The following is a 25,120-nucleotide window of genomic DNA, read 5'->3' as shown; positions in this document are numbered from 1 at the left end:
GACCCACTATGAGCTCAACTGTCAAAACAAAGCTAGGCAACAGTGCAGAGTGCAAGTAAAGTGACCACATAATAAACCAAGACCCGCCATTTACCAAGTCCTGCTTCTGTTTGTGTTAACAAGTGAGAACCGGCAGCCATTTCAACACTGAAAATATTGACATCTCTGATGCTACACATACCAGAAAATGTAGTTAAATGAATATTTGTCTATGAAATTAATACTGACACATATGCATGCGCCCAAAAAGTACATGCACACTTAAGCAACACTTAAAGTGTCTTTGATTTAGATAATAAAATATCCAACTAGCTTCTAGCACAATCAAACCACTCACAAAAAGAGTTTAGATGCTATGCAGATACTTGTCCACAAGCCAAGTGAAGCAACGCCATGCATGGAGATGCTAATCTCTCACCGTGGAACCGAATGAAACGAGATTCCTCTACTCTGACAAGGACATTGTACTCGAAGCAAGCGTTTGCCCCCACACATACATACACACACACACAAACACACTTGCAGACAAGCATTGTTCTGCTTTTCCAATGTCAGCCCTGTGAGAAGCTTGAGAAACAATGTCTCTCTTTTTGAAAGATCTGATTTTTGCATGCACCTCAGAGAGCTTTGTGCACATTGCTGGAAAATTATCTCTAGCAATTTTGGGTTTATCATTACTAGTAACAATTTTGATTCAATCTCAAGTGCAAAATAAGGGTGGGAGGCTTGTGAGAGGGAATTTGAGGAACAAGATATCAAGCGAATAAGTGAAATATCATCCCTCATTCTTCTACACTGTGTCATATTAAAGTCAGAGGCGGTGAGTGAGACAATGCTTTACCTTTGACCTTTGCAATGAGGGTCCCGGCCGCACTGAGGATCTCCACTGAATTCAGGGAGTGATGTTTGGAAATCACAGCTTTTAATACACGCAACAGCTCTCCCAGACGCTCGTGAACCACCTGGTGCAGACAGTCCTGGTGATCTGAAACACACAGATGGAAGCACCACAGTCAGGAAAAACAAAACAAAACAAAAATCACACTAAACTTAAAAAAAAAAATATTCACACAATTTGTGGCATTGCTCATGTCTGCAAGCATAAGTGGTGTAGGACAATTACACACCATAGTGTCATATTGGAGAGCCATTTAGGAGAGCATCCACTGAACGTAAACAACGTATGCTGTTCTGTGTCAGCAGTACCACGTGGGTACGTCGTTTATGCTTTGATCTGAACGAAAACAATGTTTCCGCGTGGTGCTGCTGACACAGAACAGCATGCACGGTTTATGTTCAGTGGATATTCTCCAAAATGGCGCCAGGGTGACGAGTTATTTTTGTTTTCTTTGCCCATAAAAAGCATTCTCGTAGCTTCGTTAAATTACGGTTGAACTACTGATATCACATGGATTATTTTTTACAATGTCCTTGCTACGTTTCTGGACCTTGACCATGGTAGTATCCTTGCTGTCTGTGAGAGGGTCAGAGAGCTCTCGGAATTCATCAAAAATATCATAATTTGTGTTCCGAAGATGAAAGAAGGTCTTACGGGTTTGGAACGAAACAAGAGTGAGTAATTAATGATTTTTGGGTGAACTACCCCTTTAAAGTTAGGCGTTTGTTCAGTACCACTTTAGATTAGGGAACACTATTCATTATTAGCTAGTTGCTTATTAGCATGCATATAACAAGCATATTGGCTGTTTATTAGTACTTATAAAGCACATATTAATGCCTTATTCTACATAATCATATTCTAAATCCATCAAAGGCACATTTCACCAAAACATTTTAATTTCTGTCTTTTTTTTCTGTTGAACACAAAATAAGATATTTTTTTAAAATGTTGGCAACTAACTTGGCCACTGACTTACATAGTACCGAAAAACAAATATTATGCAAGTCAATGGCTATCAGCAACTGTTTGGTTACCAGCTTTCGTCAAAATATCTTCTGTGCTCAACAGAAGAAAGAAACTCATACAGGTTTGGCACGACATGAGGGTGAGTAAATCATGACAGAAATGTAATATTTTGGTGAGCTATCCCTTTAACCCCTTACTTCCTATCAATATTTTAGCTAAATTGAGGGAAACTCTTAGTTAATAGTGAATGTGTTCCCTGAAGTGTTACTATTTGTTCAAATTCATAACTTTTAAATATGAGCGATAATAATAATGATGTTTTTTAGCAAACAAAATGTTCTGAAAGGACACAAACAAAATACAAGTGCAAATACCAGACATCTAAGATCAGCTTAAGTAACAAAACAATCATTATCATGTGCCATTTTGACACCTGATGCCAACAAACACGTCATCAAACACTTAACATGACCTGACAGAGGAAGAGCTTAAACTCATTCTGAATGAATCTTTTGTTTAGATTAGGAACCTGCGGTCTGCATCAACACAATAGCATGTACCTGTCTGATCACTACATCGACGTCACGACATCTCATTACCTCCGAATGATTCAGTGCTTGAAATATAACCATTTCTGATTCATCTGCTTTCATTATGTAATTTCAGCCTGCTGTCTGGTCAGTCCAAGCACTCACAGGACAACCAAACACGAGTGATGTCTACTTTCCAGACACATTCAAACTGAACTTCCCACATGGGACCTTCTTTCCATACAGCTTCTTTTGACCCGTTTCCCCCTAGATTTGCAACTACACACAAACACAAACTCATGCACTCGCTTACCCATAAACACATTCAGGGGCACCGTGTTCAGTCGCACCCTCTCCCGGCTATCAAAGCCACATTTGTGCTGACGGTGGCCTCTGGATTACCCGGTGCATGGAAAAGGGGATCAGGGAGACTTTACCCCCTCTACCCACTTTTTTCGCTCCATCTCTTTTCCGTAAAGCAACAAAAAGAGCCCGCGGTGGAACTAATGCTGCCGTGGATGGTGACTACCATGGAAATGACAGCTGCTTTCTGGCCTCAGAGGGCCAACGCTGTCTGACCACATTATAGTTATGCAAGGGGAGTCATAGGAAAACAAGTCAGTTCAGGCATTGAACGGGAATATCGCATAAAACATATGCAAATAAAGCACCGTTTCCATCCAATGAGTCAAAGAGAACAAAATCGTCACTTCCTGGTAAACTGTGGCACTAAATATCACTTAATATAAGCCACTTAATATAATAATTTTCATATATGACATAAATTACTTGCACCTCAGAACGAGCAGACGAGACATTGCGGTCATTACTTTCGGAGGTGAATGCTTCTGTTTGGGAACGCAGTCATGTAAGACAGTAATTATACAGAAATACTTCGATGACAGACTTTCCTCAGACATTTTAGAACGACCATAAGAACATATAGATGCTGTGAACAAGATCGGTCTGCTAGTTAGTCGAGTTAGCCCGTCTCATAGCGCAAAGTCACATGACTTTTTCGATGCGCATGGAAGAATTTATTCGGTAAATGTGTTTCCATCGTAGTTTATGCACGTTTTTTCTTATCGGATAAAAAATGTATCCTACTCAAATGCGCGCATACGTTTTTTATGTGCATTTTTAGAATTTATGCGCATCTTGGCGTTTCCATTCAGCGTTTTTTTATGCAATATTCCAAAATTTGCATAAAAATAGGTGGATGGAAACATAGCTACTGTGAAATACTAAAGAATAAATGTGACCCTGGACCACAAAACCAGTCATAAGGGTCAAATTTTCGAAATTGAGATTTATACATCATCTGAAAGCTGAATAAATAAGCTTTCCATTGATGTATTTGTTGGGATAGGACAACATTTGGCCTAGATACAACTATTTGAAAAACTGGAAACTGAGGGTGCAAAAAAAAAATCTAAATATTGAGAAAATTGCCTTTAAAGTTGTCCAAATTTAGTTTTTAGCAATGCATATTACTAATCAAAATTTTAACTGATATATTTACAGTAGGAAATTTGCTAAATATCTTCATGGAACATGATCTTTACTTAATGTCCTAATGATTTTTGGCATAAAAGAAAAATCTGTAATTTTGACCCATACAATGTATTTTTGACTATTGCTACAAATATAGCCCAGCGACTTTAGACTGCTTTTATGGTCCAGGGTCACAAATGTAAAATATATATATATATATATATATATATATATATATATATATAAATCTGCTATAAAAATAAACAGAATACAGTTTAAATGACAAAAAAAAAAAAAAAAAATACAAATATAATATAATATAATAAAAAATAAAATAATTTAGCTGCCAATATATTTAATAGTTTAGCTGCCAATATATTTCATTTTGGGGGGTCTTTGGCATCAAAGCATTTGAAAGACCCTGTCCTAAATAACTACTCACTCCATGAGTTAATATGCCAAGCTCATAGAGTGACATATCTACATAACACTGACGTTCACCCCTGCTGCTCTCCCTAGCATGAACAGCAGGTCTGCCACTGTGCTGTAGCTTTAGCACTCATTCATCTTCATCAAGTGTCATGCATAACCACTTCCTGATGAGATAACCTGGTGCTCTCTTATGAGATCTGAACCAAGCTTTTGTTTCAATCTTCTGCAGCCAATCTTCACCAGCTCCCCTCCTGTTCGTGAGAGGCCAACACTGCGCTTCTGACCCAGAGACCCCTCGCCATGAGTGCTATTACACATCTGATGAGGTTATTGCATGTGGGAGTGTGCAGGATGTGTTGTGCTACAGCTATATGTCTTACTCCGAGCTGTGGGAGAGCGGTTATTTAGGTGATGGTGAAGTCACCATGCTTTCCTAGTTAAATCATCTACAGTTCAATGAGTCAATGAGGTCTCTACAGAGAGTGTTTTATGTGTATCTGAGGAACAACCCTCTGAGGAACAACCCTTCTTGGAACATAATAGTTTTGGTAATTTTGACCTCAGGAAATTGAATTAAAATGACAGAAAGCTGAATTTACCTAATTGCAATTCAGAGAAATTTAACACAAGCAAAGCATTTGGGGAAATGAAGTGTGCTTCCACCCTGGTGCACATAACTTAATTTAATCTATCTATCTATCTATCTATCCACACATCCATCTATCCATCCATCCATCCATGTCTACATAAGCTTGTCTTGACAAATTTTCCTGTTCTAGTTAAAAAAAAGAAAAAAGAATGCATTAATCGAACTAAATTTAAAAGACACTCTCAAATCAATTCTAAACAGCGCACATCCCTGGTTTGCTCCGGAGCGAAAACTCAAGACCTCAGAGTTAAGTCTGGTACTAACTAGCCAACTAAATAAAATCTTAATCTTAATCACCACAATGCTGTAACAGCTCTACTAGTCTGTAAAATTTGTGACCCAGAAAGTTCCTTGCGATATTAAGCTTGCGTGTCAGACCGAGAACATTTACCAAAAGAAATCCTCCATCAGTTTGGCAACAATGATCTCTTTTACTTTACTATCAAGAGAACTATCTTGTGAAGAGAGAATGAGAGTGGACAGGGAGATATACGGAGAAACAGAAGGAGCACAAGAGGATTTCACACCATGATGTGAAAATGCAGAGTATAATAAGCAGGTGGGTCAAAGGTGACCGCCAGACAGCCCAAGCCTAAATCTCTTAATTGGTAGGGGTCAAATTAAAAACCCTCTTTTAAAGACATTACATTTTGAATGACAATAACACAAACACAAAGCCAGGCCCCATCCCCACACAGCGCTCCCATTCACATGCACACACGGTCACGCATCCCGAAAGGACGGGGGGTTCAGTTCTGCTCGGTGTGGCTGAACAGAGAGAATAGAGGCCACAAGACCCAGGGCCATCAAACACTTTAAATGGCTCCCTGCTCGTTTGGGCCGGTCCTAAAAAACAACCAATTAGCACAACTGAACGCTGGAACAGCGGGAAGGATGGGAAGTTGATGAATTTAACCCTGTGCTTCCCTGTTTGGGATGGTTACGATAGCACTGAGTTTGTTCTCACCGGGGCCAAACACGATCACTCACCAACAGATTGATATAGCAGGGAAAAGACCCCTCACCGGTGATGACGGGAAATCTTGTTTAACCAAGAGCGAGCTTTCAGCAGGACAAGAAAAGCCCTTCTGATTGGAGGAACCTTTCTTTTGTCTTCGTGGGCCATTTGCAAACAGTGGGGCTGTCTTCTTTGGGACCTGCGGCAAGAGGCATTTATGGAACAATAAATCTAGGAGGCTTTTAGAAGCGAAAGATGGGACTGTGGACTCTACAGAGCACAGAAGAGCGAAGGAAGGGGGAAGTTGGAATGTTTTCCTGTATCTAAACACCTAGGTTAAGACCTGGGTGATGTGTGTTTCTAGGAATAAAACCGCCCTGCAAACCCACGCTGGACTCATAGAGATTTTGGCACATTTTTGTCCTGTTTGCATCATGGAAACCCAGCATTCCAGGATGGCAAGGCCTCGTCAAGTGTAGGAGTGGGAAAAGAGGGGCCACACATGTAAACACACGTAAGAACTACCAAATAATTACTGCAGCCAAGGATACGTCCTGAGGATGATGTTCTTCAAAACCTAGTAGGAGGCCAAATAAGAAGTAAACAATGAATAGCACGGACATTTTACAATTAGGTATGTGCTGATATAAAAATTCTGGCTGTTACTGATAATTATTTTAATGCTATGGCCAATAACCGATGAATGGTATATATTAAAATTCGACAAAACTTAAAAAAAATAATAAAATCTGTGACATTTACTGACAGCTGTGGTTGCCAGAACTTTAGCTATAGATAGTTATTTCAATGAATAAACATCAAATGTAAATGTGAAGCGTCACGCAGGGAATTCTGGGAATGTCAATAGTGACCTTTTCTTTTTCACTTCCATAAAACCTTCCCAATTTTAACAGTATTTTACTGCAAAATTACATTAAATGCAATTAGTTATATATTGCATACTGTTAACATACCGTTAACCAATTAACAGATTTATACTGTAGCATTTTTACATTCTATTAGTTAAAATCACTTTTTTAAACAAAAATTACCTAAATCATTTTTTTTTAATCAATAAAAACTGAAATGAATTGTTTTAAAAATCAACAAGTGAATTTGTGCATTACAGCATTATAATATTCAATATAAAAAAGCAAATATTATTATTTTGAGATTTTCTAAAAATTACATTTAACAAAATTAGTTTTTTGTTTGTTTGTTTGTTTAAATAACTGATTATTAAATTATGGCAAATGAAATCCAAATATTTAAATAATTTTTTAACAATTAATTATTAGTTATATAAAGTATAATAATTAAATATAATATAATAAAAAATATAATTATAATCATTTAATTTGAAAATAATCAATAATTGATCAAAAATAAACCAATATTGAATGATAAATGTAAAATTCTCAATCTAAATGTGCATGCACAATTAAATTTTAAAATAAAAAAAAAATATGTATTACCCAATAGTGATAATCCAATAATAGTAATAATAATAAATAAATAAAAAATCACAATTTTAATCAACTTCTTAAGAATGAGTGGTTTCTGCTGAAATGTAAAAAAAAATAGACAAAGAGAATATGAATTTGCAACATTCTTGTGACCCCAACCCTGCTCATTCATGACTTATTGTGAGAACAATGTAATAATAAAGCTTCAGAATATGAGAGATGGCTGGCAGGGCGTTCTGGTCCAGGTCCAGTGTAAATGAATGAGTCCTAATCAAACGTTAAAGAGCTTATAGTCTTAAATGTGAACCCCACTTCATAAAGATTATAAAATACGCTATTATAGCATTGAAAATGGTGTCGCAATATGCACAACACCCACCTGCTTGAAAAGTCAACACAAAGACTAGCAAGAAGACTCATTATGGTAATTGTCTGCATCATCTGATCAGGGGTCAACAGCATTACAATCAGCTCCAGAGTGCAGGAGTCAGTAATTTGGTGATCAACATCTTTGGTTACGTGCCTCCTTTATGTCTTAAAGTCAAAAGACTTATTAAAAATCTGACTACTTAGCCTTTAACATGCCCTTTTGACCAGAGCTGCCAGGGTGGATGGTCTAATGCGTTCCTCAGCGCTTATGGCCCACCCCGGGGCACTTTCTGTTGAGGTAGGTGGGCCAGGTCCTCCCCTGTGACAGGGAAGCTCCTGAGATCAGGATATTACATGCTCCACGGTAAAGGGGCCTTTTGCGTTCAGCATCTCCCCCTGCCTCAAAGTACCCTGCTGATCCACCTTTCATCCACTCTTTCCCATGACTGCACACAAAGGGCTAACGTTTAAAGGAACCTCTTGTATGCACACACACATACTCGCATAGACATGCCTCGGAGGTCAAACGGGACTTTGAGAATGCTCTGCAGGTAGACCATTCGCCATTGTAAATTAAATATCTTGCAAATTATTTAGCAAATAAATCAGCCTTAATCTCGTCAAGAAAATGACTGGTGATTTTGTTAAGGATAATGAAGATGAGTCCAAAAATGTGCATCATGATCAAATAAATATGATTCAAAACATACTGTTGACAAAAAGATACTGATAATGCAATAACAATGTTTTAAAGAAGAAAAATCTATAAATGGTGTGATTTCGAATAATCGAATCATAGTTTATAATGTCAAGAACTGACCTACTTGAGCTGCATGAGCTTGAATATTTGTTTAAATGTGCATATGGAACAAGTTGGAAACATAAATGTTTGAATATTTTGCACTCTTACACACTAAAAAGTTATTTTATTGACTAAAAATACAATAAAACTGACTAATATTAATGCATATGACATGATTTTCATATGGACTAAATTTAAAGGATGTTTTTGTCAAAGCACGAAAGCTTTGACTAAAACAAAAAGCTGTGTAAAAATTAACATTGTCTTGCATCAATGTCATGGTAAGGTCACATTATTCATCAAGGGTCATTAGTAATCAGGGCACAGATATGTCTTGAATGTTGAGGAGCCTTAAACACTCGACTTTGAATCACTTATTGAGGGACTAAAGGACAGCTGATTGTGAAACCAGAAAATGTTATTTGCTAAATCCTTTCATTTTGGCAAACCATAATATCTTCACCTGCATTAAATATTTCAAGTATTTATCCTCCAGTTTCCTGCTGAATATAAATCAGGCGCCTCGCATGGAGACAGGAATGTGCTTGTTTCTTTCATTCGTCCACAGCTGTCAATCACTCAGACAGCGGGAGTGGCTTCAGACAGCCACCACTCCCTCCTGTTCCCCATGTTTATTAGGAGAATTAAACCCCAGAATTCCAGCTATTCTGCATTCAACACGACTGAAAATCTCCCACAGAGCAACGCTGACCAGAACACAGAGAGAGTCCAGTGCTCTCCGCGTGGATTACCGCGACCAGCTCATCTCAGGCCGGCCAAACCTGACATCCAGAAGGTGGAGAACAGAAAAAATGAAGGAGGCTGGGGTTTGTCAAAAGTCAAGCAGAGTAAAAAAAGCTTCACAGAGGTCCTAATTACCATAATCTATAGAAATCTGCCAGAAAAAAATCCTATTCAACAAGACACTAAACAGTTTATGCTTCATCCTCTAAAAATGGCATATAATTTACATTACATATTAAAACATACACTGTTAAAAAATCAAGTTTAATGTGAATAACTATGCATTGATTTAAATTGCAGATTTAATTTATGATGAATTATGCAAAACGCCAAAATCAGAAAAACATTTAAACCAAACTGGGGAAACCACAGCTTTCTTAATTTTTAAATTTAATAATTTTAAAATTCATAAATGCAATAATTATTTTATTTAATAAAATTGCTTCAGGTGTAGAGTGTACAGACAAAATGTTTACAATGTTTATGAACCTCGTGTTTGCTAGCAATTGGCGATTTATATCTGGAACAACAGTTCTGGAAGGTCATACTAGTAAATCACCTTACAAATTATTCCGTCACATTATTTAATGTAATGAATTTATTCAGTTTATTCAGTAAATGTGTTCTAAATGCACATTTTGGAAATTTTATTTGCATCTTGCTGTATTCATCCAGCCTTTTTATACAATGTGCCAGATGTGGATAGAAAGCTGGACAAGGATTCTTGCACTACATTTGCATTTACATTTAAAGCGATAGTTCACCCAAAAATGACATTTCTGTCACCATTACTCCCCTCATGACATTCCAAACTTGTATGCATTTCCTTCTTCTGAGAAACACATAAAAATTTCATTCTGTCTTAACACCAATGGTGCAATTAGCCATAAAGTCCGTGAGAAAAACCAGACAGCCGTTGCTCGGCCAAGGATAAGCCATGGACAGGGTTTCCCCTCTCAACATGAAGCTGTGTCTCTTTGATGGGCTTTCCAGGGCTCAGGCCTCAGATGCAAAACAGGGGCCAATTAATCTTCAACCACTCATCTTGTACCAGGAACCCATTGCTCGAAAACAGGATTTGAGTCAGATCAAGTGGACTGGCCTATATGGTCTTGCAAAGTTACGCTAGAACCCCTCACTATGTGTGTGTGCGCTTGTGTAGGAGAGCGGAGGAGAATAATCCAATCCTGACGTTATTGAGGGTAAGTAGTTGGGGGGCACATTAAATCTACCGCTTTCCAGACTATTTTAATCCAGGGCCACTTTACTCTAATCTACAGGATAAATTTGCCATCTTGGATTGAAGTTGCTAATACAGAGCGGTGGGCTTGATTGGGGGTTGCATAGTATTAAGGTTAATCTGTAGACCATATTTGCTAGGTTGGTTTGGAGATAAAAGACAAAGCTACTGGGACCCTCAGGTGTGGTGTCTTGTTACCACTGACCAACATTATCATTTCAGTTTCTCAACAATTGTTTAACATTCCTTTGTGCCCTATGTTTGACTAGGTTACAGTTCTCTCCAAACTTGACTTCCTGTTGTAAACTCTCCTCATTCCAGAGCTCCTTATGTTTAAGATTTTGGATTAATCTGAACACTTAACAGGATCAGCGGTTACTTCTCTCTGGAGCTTCTGTTTTAAAAAATACAAATGCATAAACCCATAAACTACAAAAATGCATTTAGCCTGGAGACTATTGGTTTTAGTTTTTAGTGTGTGTCTTTTATTCCTTAAATTGTGTAGACATTTTGAATAAGGAATTATTCACTTTGAGATGAACAGTTGAATCATTCCATAATTCTAGAGCAGATATAATTCCATAGTTCTACAGGATATAGTTATGATACAAATTAATGCTTGTTACATCGTGAAGGTCAATTAGTTAGGGCCATCAGGTATGAAATTTATGTGGAAAAATGGGTCAAAAATCATGCTCTTAAATGGCAAAATCTTTGCTGTAATCTAATGCAATCTCTTAAAAAAATAAAAATAAATGTTAAAATAAAATAAAATAATATAATATAATATAAAAAATAATTATACAGATAGTTACAAAATTATATAAATTAATGCCTGTTACATTAAGAGGGCTATAACTAATCCACACTAAGAAAAAATAATTCACTGTAAATCTGAAGCTTGAAAAATAAAGTGGGCTACAAAACTCAATTCCGGACCAGAACGAGAAAAAAATAATAATAATCAGCCTACAAATCTTGTTTCAGGGTGGCTAACTGTTAAAACTCCACAAATCAGCACAGACCAGGCAGTAAACAGCTATCCGCAGCCCACACATGTGCACTGGTACAGCCAGCCCTGAAAACGCACACTTGTGTCTTATCTATTATTCTCTGTGTTTTGCAGGGTAGGAATGAATATGTCACCTTGCCCTACATTCAACTCTCCTTACAGCCTGTAATCTCTACTCCATGCCCACATTCTGAACAGGCTTCACTATAGATAAGCACTGAAGTATAAGAGAAATTGTACAAAAGAGTTGGACTGATGTTTTAAACGGCTGTGTGTGTAAGCATATGGAATGGAACATCTTCTAAACAAGATTCCTAGCCCTTACTTTACTTTTAATGAAACAAGAACGTGTAATGTGATCTTCAAAGATGATCTGGACTAATTTACGAGTGCCTTTGAACAAGAATATCTTCAAAGAGACCCTTGAAGGAACTCTTTATTAGAGAACTGACTGGTGGCTACACCATATAAGAGGAGATCAGCCGTTTACCAGGAGTACAGCTGGATCACAGCTGCATAAAAATGCCAGTGTGCCACTGAAATGACAGTGTGCAGCTAAATTTAGGCTGGAATTTCACAATGGATAATCTCTGAAACAGCATATTGGTTTTCTCAGAGGGCCTGGTGCATAGACATTTTCCCATAAAACTTCACAGTGGGGAAAAGAGAAGTTGTATTTCTCATTGTTTTATATAACATGGATGAAATGGATGCAACATAATATGCCAGTTAGAGAGTATCACATGGGAAAGAAAGAAAGCGTAATCCTAAAAACATTCATGGCTCGATACCAGGAATTACTCACGGTGACGTCTGACAAATGATGGTACTGTGAAACACCTGGTGAGAAGCTCTCAGCACCCAACAAGTTACACATTACCAAACACAGCACATGAATACTGTGAAAATGACCATTTTGCTCACCTTTTACTATTCAGCCAAGCAATAAAGTAATCCGATACCAATGACTCATTGAGAATACTGAAAGATTTATGCAGCCAAACACTTAAGAGGCAGCTATGACTAACTTTAAATGTAAAGTACTCACTCTCATGACTCACGGCATAAAATCAGCTGTGCTACAACTAATCATCCTTTACTCTGAATGAATGAATGGTTGAGCTATGTTTCCTAGAACTACTCTAAACTAGGGCTGGTCCGAATATCATTTTTTGAGCTTCGAAGCTTCGGTAGAAGCAACACCGAATATTCGAAGCTTCGGAGGGAGGGGCTGAACATATTCTTCTCTCCAATGAAGGCAGGAATCTCTGTGTGTCTGTTTGCATTTTTATTATGTTGAGAACCGTTCATCCAATAGACTTCACGCGTGGCGGGTGTGTTGCTGCGGACCCAAGGGAGTGCAGTGTCACATTTTGGTTCAATATGGACACGCAACACGTTCAATATTGTGAGATATAACAGCTCACATTCTAAATTAATGAGTCTCATATAGTAATGAACTCCACTATGGCATCTGTTATATCTCTCTTTCTTTTTTCTGTTATTCGCAAGTATTTTCCAAGCAAATTAAGTGCATGTTTTTATCACGTGTAAAATTACTGATTAACATGGCGGATAAAAGCAGCTCGTTTTTTTACACCAACAAAATAAGCTACTATAATATGCTTACTACTTACAGAACTCAGGTGACTTTTTTTTAAACTTGTTGTGCTGTTGTGGTAACTTAGGTTAGTTTCAAATCGCATATTTAACACACTGTCTTCGTCTTTTCCTCACTCAATTTAAAGTGCTCCCACACAGCTGAGGTCTTCGGCATTTTTGTCTTCTCTTCCAGACGAACTGAATCATGACGCTCATGACGTTCACTCATGGGCAATTCATATTCTAGCGCGAATGAGAACCGTTTCGTGCAAGGTGTTCGAGAAAAAAAAAAAAAAAAAAGAATATTCGAATCTCAAAATTTAAAATCGAATGCCAACCCACCGAACAAATATTCAAATATTCTGGTCCAGCCTTACTCTAAACATATCTGAAATGTCTTCTGGATCAAAGCAGCACATGTGTATGGTGTATGTGGACCCTCATGCCTGTGTTTGAAGGTCGACGTTCACAGGGCAATTGGTGTGGGTCACCAGCTCCAAATCACCTCACAATGGGGGCCAGAAAATCAGTTTTAGCCGATCAGAGGAAGCCCCCCCATGCACAGCAGGCTGGAGCACAATGTGGTGCCGCTGGGGATGAAGAGGGGTCTAATCCCACTCGGCCTGCACCCCACTGCGAGGGCAGTTTGGACCCTCCACAAACTCCACAGTCACAATTTGAGACCTTTCCAAGCCATTTTTAACAAATTTGCCAAGTATTGGAAATGAAGAGGTTTCCCTTTGCACATTACAATAATAAAATTAGAGGACTTTGATGTTACATTGATTGTGTGATAAAAATTCTACTGACCTTTTGTGTATATATATATATATATATATATATATTTTTTTTACAACGTTAGATTATGAAATATATCGATATATATTATATAGACAGACAGACAGACAGATAGATAGATAGATAGATCTGTCTATCTGGACACAAGCCTTTATTTTGGATATGATTAATCGCGATTAATCAATTTGACAGCCCTAAAATAAAAATAAAAAATAAAAAATAAATATGCAATAGTTAAAGTATTAAATTATACTTATATTACATGAATATAATTATTTTTATATTTATGTATCTGAAAGATCTGCACCTGTTATCCAAAGTGACTTACATTGCATTTCAAGTATACATTTTATCAATTCATGCATTCCTTCTAATAAGGCTTGCAATGGATATAAATGCTAGTGTCATGCTCTATGCCATGCTAAAATGCTATTTGGCTGTTGGCTATCCAATCGTCTGTATGGCCTCAGTGACAACAGCAGCACATTTTGATTATTACAAAGACAAACTATTTTTTTCTTTGACTTCAAACATTTCTAATCATTATAATGGACTGTAAAGTCACTGTACTAGGACAGTAGCACTGTCAATGTTTCATGATGGTTTTTTTGTCCAAAGTGTCCAACATTCAGCAACTGTTGATCTAAGACACTAAAGCAACAAGTGAGCGTTTGTTCTGGAGGAATGCAGAGTATGTGGGGGGGATGGGAGAGGAGAGGACTGCGTTTCCCACCCTATCAAAATGATGAGCCCAGACTGCGGGAATGGCCGACCAGGAGAGGGTCAATATTGATTTAACAGTTAAAAATACACCAGGCTGGTCCTCTCAAGGTTACACCAGCACAATCAAACAGGAACCACACAATACTGAGTATGTGAGTTGTGATTAATCGATTCTCCTAAATTTGAGATAACTGTTTATGTTTGGGGAAAAACAGAAGAGTTTTAAGACTTTGAAACATCTGTGAGCTATAAAGCAACCCAAAGCATTTGAAACATGAGGGAAATTATATAAATGACCATTTAATTATTTACCCATCCTGCACTTGGGGAGAATTTAAACAATTTACTGTCCCTTGGGAGCTGCTAATAAACAAATCTCCGCTCTGAGAAGCCTTGAGTTCACATAGACTTCAGGGCGACTAAAGCAGTTTGTGGATTGATAAACATATACTCTATTTTGCGCTTCGGAATAACAGGTTTCACCCGTCAGCCAATAGCAGAGGATTCTGGTCTGTGTGAGGGTGGTTGTGTCAGTTTACCGGCACACCAGACAGTTGTGTATAATTGAAATTTAAGTGATGCCTTCTAAACAAGTGTCTCAAAGAAATGAAACTTGAAATTATGTATTCACACAGCGCTTTCCAAATTATTATCCCAAAGGCAAAAAGCTCACTGTGGTTCCTGTCAGAAATGAGCAAGCATGAATGGAGGGTCTCTAAAACATCATAAAGAGAGCAGTGAACCTTACACACTTTATTTCCCTCAGTGAATAGGGCCAGTATTCATTACAGGCCATCTTGTTTTTCATCTCCAAAATAGCTGACACATGCCAACCATCCTGCTGCTTGAATGAGTCGCCCATGGGACAAACGCAACACCTGATCAGCTCAGCAAATCAAAGACACCGGTCTCAAAATGTAAGACAAGAGGTCAGTGCAACAATGGATGCTCTGTAAATGCCACCTGCCATGCTTTTATACTTATAGTATACTATTTTTGACACAAATAAACTGTGAAATCCAAAATTATGGTCGAATAGAGAAGTATGTCATATTTTAAGAGGCATGCATGGTTTATTTCACAAATCATGTAAAATAGTCTGTCCGATACCAATAAACCACTAATTATTTTATTTGTATGGCTGATAAATGGACAAATAAAAATAAGAAATGAAAATTATATATTTTTAAAAATTTAAATATTTTCTATATTTTTTAATTTACATTTAAATATTATCTGTATATAATTTAATAATGATAATTAATAATTAACCATAGTAATTAATAACTTTTTTTTCAAAAGGCTGAAATATGTAATAAAATATAATAATGTATATTATATTATTATTATATAAATATATTTATTTATTTGTCAAAAACTGAGAGAAACCCATACTGACAACAAAGCATTACAGGCAACATAATGACAATGTAATGTACAATATGGAAAATTTATATTTATCTTGATATTTACGGCATTTAACTGTTATTAATGTTTTTAATGATTAACTTTAAGATAGCATTACTTGACAGCAAAGATAATCTGAATGTAAAAATAGGGAAAACTTATTAAAACAAGCATTCACAATCACAATTCACAAAATTCAATGTTAGCTGATTTATTAAATGAAAAAAAAAAACTAAAATCTGCTGTTAAAGGATATATTAATAGTACTGATATGTATTGTGCATCTTTAATTACGGTATGTCACAACAAAAACTCCAAACAGCATATATCAACACATCAGTTCAGTATCTAGTTTCTTAATCTTTATAATAGGTTTAAAAAATTTAAAAACTCTACACCCCCCCCACCCCACACACACATTAAAGGGGCCATATGATGCGATTTCAAACTTTCCTTCCTGTTACAAACTGTTTGTGCATAGATAAGATCCCTGAAGTTGCAAAGACTAAAGTCTCAAAACCAAAGAGATATTCTTTATAAAAGTTAAGACTCTGCCACGCCCCCCTAAAATGGCTCGTTCAAACACGCCCCCACATGTCTACATCACGACGTGGGGAGATTTTTCTTAACACCGCCCAAATGTATACGCAACGAAAGAAGGCGGAACTATTATTCTTGCTGTAGTATTGTTGCTGCCTCCGGTGCCATGTCCTGGAGATGCTGTTTTGTTGTGAAAGTGATAGTACTTTGTTTGGGCTTCCAAAAGAGGACACAACTAGAAATCAGTGGTTAAGTTGTATTTACAACACTGTTCCAGAGCAGTACAACACAAATATTCAAGTGTGTGAAGCACATTTTACGGAGGACTATTTCCTGAACTTGGAAGCTACAATGTTGGCTCGCACAAAGGCTGTTTCTATAAAGTGGGGCAATTCCAACTTTGAAAGGACAGTCTGGCGCTTCTGACTCACAGCCTGTAAGTACGTTTCTGCTACTGACTATTCAAACGTGAGTTTTGAGCAGTGTAGAGTAGTGCTTGTTGTTTGTCGTTTCTCCGATCACAAATGCAGACATAGTAATGTTTATGCGGGGCGATGCAACGTGACGCGTAAAAAAAAAAACTTATAACTCATTATAAGCCGTAATTATGTCCCCACTGGATGCAACAAAAGCCTCGTTTGTAATGGGTTTTATTATTTTTGTGTGGTCGCGCCGTGAAACGCCATAACAATACGGTGAGGGGCGTAACATTTCCGTCTCATGCTTGAGGTATTCGGCCAATCACAATGCACCGGATAGCTGGCCAATCAGAGCATGCCTCACTTCTCCGAACGATGAGCTTTGTAAAAATCGACACGTTTCAGAAAGGCGGGGCTTAGAGGAGCAACAATAATGTACAGTGTGTGCAAAATAACGTGTTTTTCGAACTTTAAACCACATAAACACATTGCATTACACCAAATACACAAAATAATGTTCTTTTTAGCAACATCATATGACCCCTTTAAACTACATTCTTCAATACTGACCTCTGAGTTCAGAGCCCAAACTGCCAGTTATGTCCCAGGCTAGCGCAGACCCCAAAATAATCCAATCCAATTACCAACATGTCCATCATGTATGGCCCCCGGGCAAGGTCACGACCTTTTCAAGATATTCAAAAATCCCTCTCATTGTGAAGACATCGTTATGGAAGCTGTCTAGACCTCATAACTCGGAACGATGTGAAAACAATCCATCAATATGTTTTTCCTTGATTCAAATCCATAAAAACTATTAAAAGCTGATCATAAAACATAGTGGGAAGCCTCGGTCTCTTAACTGCGCTGTCTATGAGAGCTGCTGTTCAATAATTGCCATTTAAGGTGACATGCTTGACTTCAGATAGAAAAAAATGAATTCCTACTATAGCAGACCACTACTCCCTAAGGAGGGATCTCAAGGTTCTTGCTATTCTTGCATGGGAAAGTCGACTCATTGCCAGAAGCTGCCAGTTTGCTCGAAGAACAAATCTAAGAACGAGAGACAAAGGAAGTCACCCTCACATCAGCGCATGTGAATAAAGCAGCTGTTTTGTAATGGGCCGAAATATTGCACTGTGATAATGGCTCCATGGTTTCACTTCCTGAAGGCTTTGAGAAATGAGGGGTGTCTTTCTGCAGCCACGCACTGCAGAGACAATACAGCCATAAACTGAAAGGATCTAAATCACTTTCAATCACACCAGAGCAACTGATTCCCAACAAGCTCTTTTATTCTCTGCTTCAGCCCCACCCAGTTCACTACCAACAATTACCACTTTGAAGATGTGCGCTGATGCAAAACACTAATCACCCAGATACCGGCCACATAATGTTCATGGCACAGTTGACACACACAAACCAGGATGAAGATGAGGGAGCTGACTTTGAGAGAAAGGCAAGCAATTTGGATGCTAAAAGAAAAGAGGAAGTCAGTTAGAGCTCTAGCAAAAACAAAGGGCATGGAGAAATCAAGAGTTTGGAAACCACCAGCGACACCAGCAACCAACAACTACCTGATCGGCTGAGAAAACAACAGTAGTTGCTGACAGACAAATCATAAAAGCTGTGAAAATGAACCATAAAAGATGTGTCTGTAAAATCACCAACAACTTTCAGAAAGCTGTGGTGATGCTCTGACATTCTACTGTCCTCAGGAGACTTTGACACAGAATTAAAGATGCTACATACCAGCACCAAAAATAGAAAGCCAAGATTAAAGTTTGCAAAACCATCTTGCCTACCAATATTCAAGAAAATGCAACCAGATTCATTAGGAAGTGCTTCACATTGCATCAGGACAATGACCCAAAACACCCTGCCAGTTCAGTCAAGGAATTTATAAGGGCAAAGAAATGGAAAGTCTTAGATTGCCCAAGTCAATCTCCAGATTTAAATCTGATTGAACATGAATGTCACCAGCTGGAGAGGAGAGTAAAGGCAGAAACTCCCCAAAACAAACAACAATTGGAATTGGCTGCATTAAAGGCTGGGAAAAGTATTTCAAAGGATGAGACCAAGAGTCTGGTGATGTCTATGGGTCACAGACTCACTGCTGTGATTGTGTGCAAGGGATCTGCAACTAAATAATAGATTTTAATCTTTTATATCTGCCTTATGTTCAACTGTCCCAATACTTATGCTCACATCAATGAGTGGGATGAACTCTAAAAGTGCTGTTCTTTTTATTTGGTAAAACATGTTGAAACTGCTAATAATAAAATGTGACATTCTGTAGTTTTGTCTAATATTCATCTTTTAATCATATTTGCAAATGTCTTGACTCCACAGCCAACAGAGTAATTTTGTCTTTACTGTTCCAATACTTATGGAGGACACTGTATGTATGTATGTATATATAAATTAAATATTAATTTATTGATCAAAAGGCTGAAAACATATATTATATGATATTATACTCATATATTGATCAAAAAGCGGAACACTGACAAAAAGTTTTAACTACATACTACAAAGTTTTAATAAATTCACACTCACAACAGCATTTCAATGACGACACAAATGTCTGCTGCAGTTTACAAAGTAGACGTAGTGATTTACTGTTTGTTTGCACTTTAAAACTTTTCCATGGAAAGGAGGCTCTTGAGTTCTCACTCTCTCAAATTCAGCTTCCTGTCCAATTAGTCTCCTTTCCTGCATTTAGCTGCATGTCAGCCAATTATAGCAAAAGCGCTGCACCATGACTCATATGTTAGTGTGTTACTAAGCTTATTTAAATAATTCCTACCGATATGTACCGCCAAGGTAGACAGACAAAGGGATCTTTTCAGAGATGTTACACACGTGTTTAACCGTTAACCTTTCCTCCTTAAAAGTGCAACTGTTTTGGCAGTGGTCTTTTTCAGATCTTTAATAAGGTCACTCTACGGAAAGATTCCACGCCCGAGACGGATTTGTAAAGCGCCACACTTTCAGAACTATGACAACAATGTAAGACTGACACATATTTTGTAAGTCTTCAATGATTGGGAGAGTAACACCCCCGCTCTCAGATCTGGTGTTCCTACTGTTCAAGGTCCAAAGCTGCGGGAAGGAGAGACCTGGAGGCCAAAAGCACCGGCCACACACTGGCAGCTCTCAGAGTAACTCTCCAACCCAGCTGGGGTCAAGGACCCTCCATCACCCTACCGAACAAAAGGAGAGATTCCTACAGACCCTGGACAACATGGCACAGACACAATGGGAGGCTGGAAACACCCCCCACCACATACACACAAGCCACCCCTCCATCCCCTACTTATTAAGCAACTCTCAAGCAAAGGCGAGGATTAGCGCACTGGATCCGATCCAAATGGACCCGAACGGCATTGCCTTGGGAATGCAGTAATCGCACATGCAAGAGCAATCATCCCATTAATCTTCATTCACTCTTCTATTAGAAAAACATTTCTTGATGTTTTAAAACACTTCACTTAAGATTACAGAGTACAGAGGAAAAGCCAATTAATAATGAAATAGAGCATTATTTGATCAAATACTCCCACAATCAAAGATGTTATGATGTTCACATTTATTTCACAGCCAAGTAGCCATTTTAATACTTCAATAAGCCATTACTGATTCCCCCCACAACATTTACAGTATATATTATAAATATTTTTAAATTAAATTTTATTTTTGTGGTCATAACACAGTAACACTGGCTTAACCAATGGCATGAGTTTGGGATGGGGCTTATCTGTTTGTCTGGCCACTTGCTGATGGGGGAGTGACTTGGAAACCTGTTTGAAAACAGACACTATTTTTGTTTTTTAACAATTCCATGAAAAAAAATAGTAATAATAATAATTAAAAAACATTATATATATATATATATATTAGTGCTGTCATGAAAAAATGTAATCGCGTTAATCACAGTCCTGGATTAATCGCAAATTCAAAATACTAGGATTTACCTGTAAATGTGTTGAAATAAAGGAATGCATGACAAACTAGTTTACAGAAACAGAACCTTTCACACCTCCACCAGGTATGAGACATAATCCTTATTATTATTTTGCTATTTTTTTTCAGCCATTATCAGCCTTTATTCTGGCAATAAAACGCTTACCAAGCCACATCGCTTCAATCCCAGTACACATTTACCCAACTATTATCAGATCTCTCGCGCACTGTCGCTCTCTCTCTCTCTCTCGCTCTCTCTCTCTCTGCGTTCGCTTCACTTTCGTCTAGCACAGCACCTCATAATCACACAATCCCTGCGTCCCAATGTGCATACTATCTGCCCTAAATAGTATTGAAAATTACTAATATCACATAGAATTTAGGATGGATAGTGTGTACATTAGGACGCAGGCAATATTACCTTCCGCGCTGCGATGACGGCAAGAAGTTGGGGTCAAACCTTAACAAGCGATTAATTTGCGTTAAAAAAATATTTTTATTAAAAATATATTAACACTGACAGCCCTAATACACACACACACACACACACACACACACACATATATATACATATACTGAACATATATATGCATACAAACAGGAAATAAAATATATTTTTTCTGTTTGTCTGCATACAGCATATATCTTAAACATAAGTCATAGTTAGAAATGACTGTCTATATTTTATTTTGAAAAGAAGTGAGCCATTTTTAATTGATTACACAAAGTGTATTAGTACAAAAAAGTAAAAAAAAGTTATATAAACATAACATCTAAATAAATATATATTTTAAATGTAGCTACATATACATAAATATAATACACACACACACACACACATATATATATATTATATTGTGTTATACATTTGGATTATATAACACAACTTTAATCCTTTGCACCAAATAAAATAGCAAATAATAAACGACTAACCTTTCCAAATAAAGAGAAAGCCATTTCCGACTGTGACTTTATCTTTGTTTAAGATTGCTGGCATTGTTGAATGAATTCACAGTGTCGATGGCAAATAAACTTTCCCTTGCCATCATCCAAAAAAGATAACGAGAGGTTAGTGACCGTGAGACCAAGGCAAACATTGACCCACAACAGGTTGAAACTATGACAGCAACAACAAGCTCTTTTGACCGACCCTGTCCAGTCTCACTCTTACCTTTGGTGTTAAAAGCTTCCTTGAGGTGGAGCAGCACGTCTGCAAACCTCCGTGCTTCGTTGACCAGCTGCATGATGTAGTCGGGATCGGCACCCGTCATGTCCATGCTGTCTGACCCCGAGCTGACGGAGCTCAGAGAGCCACTCTTCACCGATCGGCCCAAACCCCACGAACCTGAGCCCGAAGAGAGGGGGAAAAAGTGGGAGTTGGGAAGCCGTGCCATTCCCAGCGATCGCTTATTCAGTCCTCCGCTGCTTTGCTGCAGCATCCCGGCAGCAAACATCCCAGCTGCAGCCAGTTTGAATGGATCCCAGTGCAACGTTCCCTGGAGACTCTCAGATTCCAAGAGTTTCCTCACCACTGACAGTTGGTCCTGTGTGCACAATGCAGTCAACGTATGGTTAAACCTCTAATGTTTAAAGACAAGAACACTTCTATTTGTTGGACTTTACCGCACAGACACACAGGGGGAAATTTAAGCTGTGCTCTAATAGGGATGTCTTGCACACCAAATTGGTTTAGCCTTCCCTGAGCCTCAACAGTGATTTACATCTCAAATAAAGAAACCTTCAAACAGACTTAAAGGGATATGGATATACTTTGAGATGAGGATATTGGTTACAAGCAAACCAGGAATTCAAAGGCATAATTTGACTGTGACCTGAGGCTTGGGAAAAGTCTTCATTTCACTTTAAACCTCTAACCCTATCATGTCTCCATCAGACTGTATTGTTTCACATATAAGACTTGCGCTCTTTATATAAAGTGCTCTTTTTATAAATTAAAAATGCAGGTAAACACAATCCCAGTGTCTTTACTTTGCTCAAGATAAAACGTTTTTAGGAAAGTCAAACTACTAACCTCAGATTAAAGATGAAGTATCTCACGTTATCTTTGTTAAGGATTTTTGTCATTTTTGAAAGAACTTATGGATTATAAATAAACCTGTACCTTGTTGTTAAAAGAGAAATTAAACAAGGTTCGTAGAACAAGTTAGAATTCCAAACATCTATTTTTCCACCAAACCACAAGATCAGCCAGTCAATAACAAGTCATTCAAAATTAAGAAAGTCCAATATCAAAAAACATTCCTAATTATATAATGAAAATAAAGTTACAACTTCACATAAACATAGTTGCTGTAACATTTACCCAGACAAATGAAAAATATGGAAATTCTGCCTTGCAATTTTGCATAACTGGTGTTGAACAGTTTAATTCTGCTGTTATTACTGTCACACCAATTGTTTGAACAACTGAATTTCTCCTAAAAAGGTTTCTATTTGGTCATGATGGAAATGAGAAGTAAAATGAGTTTAAAGATCAGAAATGTAATTAATGGTAAGTTGGTTCATGCCACTTCCAAAAAGGTCCCTATTTGAGAATTTTAATTTAGAAACAATACATTTATTTTTAGAGAAACATGAATTGACTGGAGGTCCAAATCATCTTCTCCAAATCATCAAACACAGAATGACAAATCCACATCACCACAATTTGAACCAAATGCACCCCTTAAGTGCCCCTAACTAAAAAAACGAAAAAACCTGACATTTAAATACCAGTCTAAGTAAAATAAAGATGCACTGAAAGAGTAAAACAAACACCGCAAACGAGTTAATTCTAGCACAGACTGAACCCAATGTCAAATGGCTCTTATTAAGTCCATTCCAAAACAACACATAATTTCTTAAATAGACCTGTAATAAATGTTATAAATATATTTTAGAACTATGTTATAAAACTAACCACAAACTGACTTTTCTGTTGTTTAATGCGACATCGCGCACCTCATTTTCTATTTAATATACGCATAGAAGCAATTCACCTACAGAAGTAGTTTTTCAAACAAACGAAGATTTAATCAAAATCCCACCAGTTAAGCAATTCAGTCATATATCAAATATGAAATTAAAACATGCATACTCACTTGAGAAGCATATCTCGATCATTGCACAGAGATGCATGTACACTGGAAACCACAATATATCCGAAATACCGTTAAATCCCCGGTCTGCTGTACCGTTTCTGTCCCGTAAACCGAAATAATGCTATGGGCGCTTCACATTTCGTTCAGCTTCACCCCGCCCACTAGCGGCTATCTAACTTTTGATTGGCCCCCGGTGGGAAGAGAGGCGGGGCCTCCGTCACCACCCACTAACAACAGGTGTAAGTGCACTATGGACGATATATTGATATACACGGCTTTTATTCTTTTAGAATATATAAAATAATGCCTTAAGATGAATTATCCAGAATTTACTGTTCTTATTCAGGCCATATTCATGTCATCACGAATCACTAGGGAACTTAAAATCTGTGCTCAAGATTAAAAACAATTGAAGTATATGCCAAAAGCTTTAAAACTGTGTGTGTGTGTGTGTGTGTTATAGTTGAAGTTTTAATATTTTTTTTTGTCATTTTTTATTATTTTTAATGTCTATTCGGTTTTAGTTTATTTAGTTTTAGTTTGTATTTTTTTATTTGAGTTAATGTTTAATTTCAAGTAGTGAATTTTTTTATGGTTTTAGTTTTAGTTAACAGTAATAAATAAATTATAAGTATTGGCTTATTTTGCATAATTAACCACACTAAAATACCAGAAAAACAAAAACAAAAAACAAAAGCAATGCAGGAGACAGAAAAGTTTAAATGGTTTTTCCTGCTCACAACTCAGAAGTATAATCATACTTACTTATTTATAGTCAATCCAGTTACACTAATACTGTCATTCCCCCAACAGCATACATCATATCCAGTCAACCAGTCAGTCCGGCCCGACAGCCAGTTTCACAGAACATGAAAACATACAATTTACAAGTTCGAAATAAACATTTATGCAGAAATAAACTCATTGTAGATGTTGGCTAATTCAGAGGATGTGGCAGAGCAATGCTGAGCCATGCTGCCTCATATAATTTTCTTCCTCTG

At 37.4% G+C, this 25,120-nt stretch overlaps 1 protein-coding gene across 2 annotated transcripts in view; it reads right to left on the bottom strand.

Moving 5' to 3' along the window:
- LOC306864875 (rho GTPase-activating protein 29-like) overlaps nt 1–24,242 on the bottom strand; it is a 44,029-nt gene extending 19,787 nt beyond the window's left edge. The window contains exons 1-3 of one of the 2 annotated variants that reach the window (XM_079409141.1): nt 24,120–24,242; nt 22,190–22,562; nt 842–985 (exon numbers count right to left, since the gene is read on the bottom strand). In XM_079409141.1, coding sequence (XP_079265267.1) covers nt 842–985; nt 22,190–22,472 — 427 coding nt within the window. In that variant the 5' untranslated portion in view covers nt 22,473–22,562; nt 24,120–24,242. The remainder of the gene's footprint in view (nt 1–841; nt 986–22,189; nt 22,563–24,119) is intronic. The other variant, XM_079409142.1, reaches the window with a different exon arrangement.
- Nucleotides 24,243–25,120: the final 878 nt, after the last annotated feature.

Source organism: Barbus barbus, assembly GCF_936440315.1.
Source record: "Barbus barbus genome assembly, chromosome: 46".
In the NCBI taxonomy this organism is placed as follows: domain Eukaryota; kingdom Metazoa; phylum Chordata; class Actinopteri; order Cypriniformes; family Cyprinidae; genus Barbus; species Barbus barbus.
Note: the sequence above shows the minus strand (reverse complement) of the source record. Positions and strands in the feature narration are given on the sequence as shown.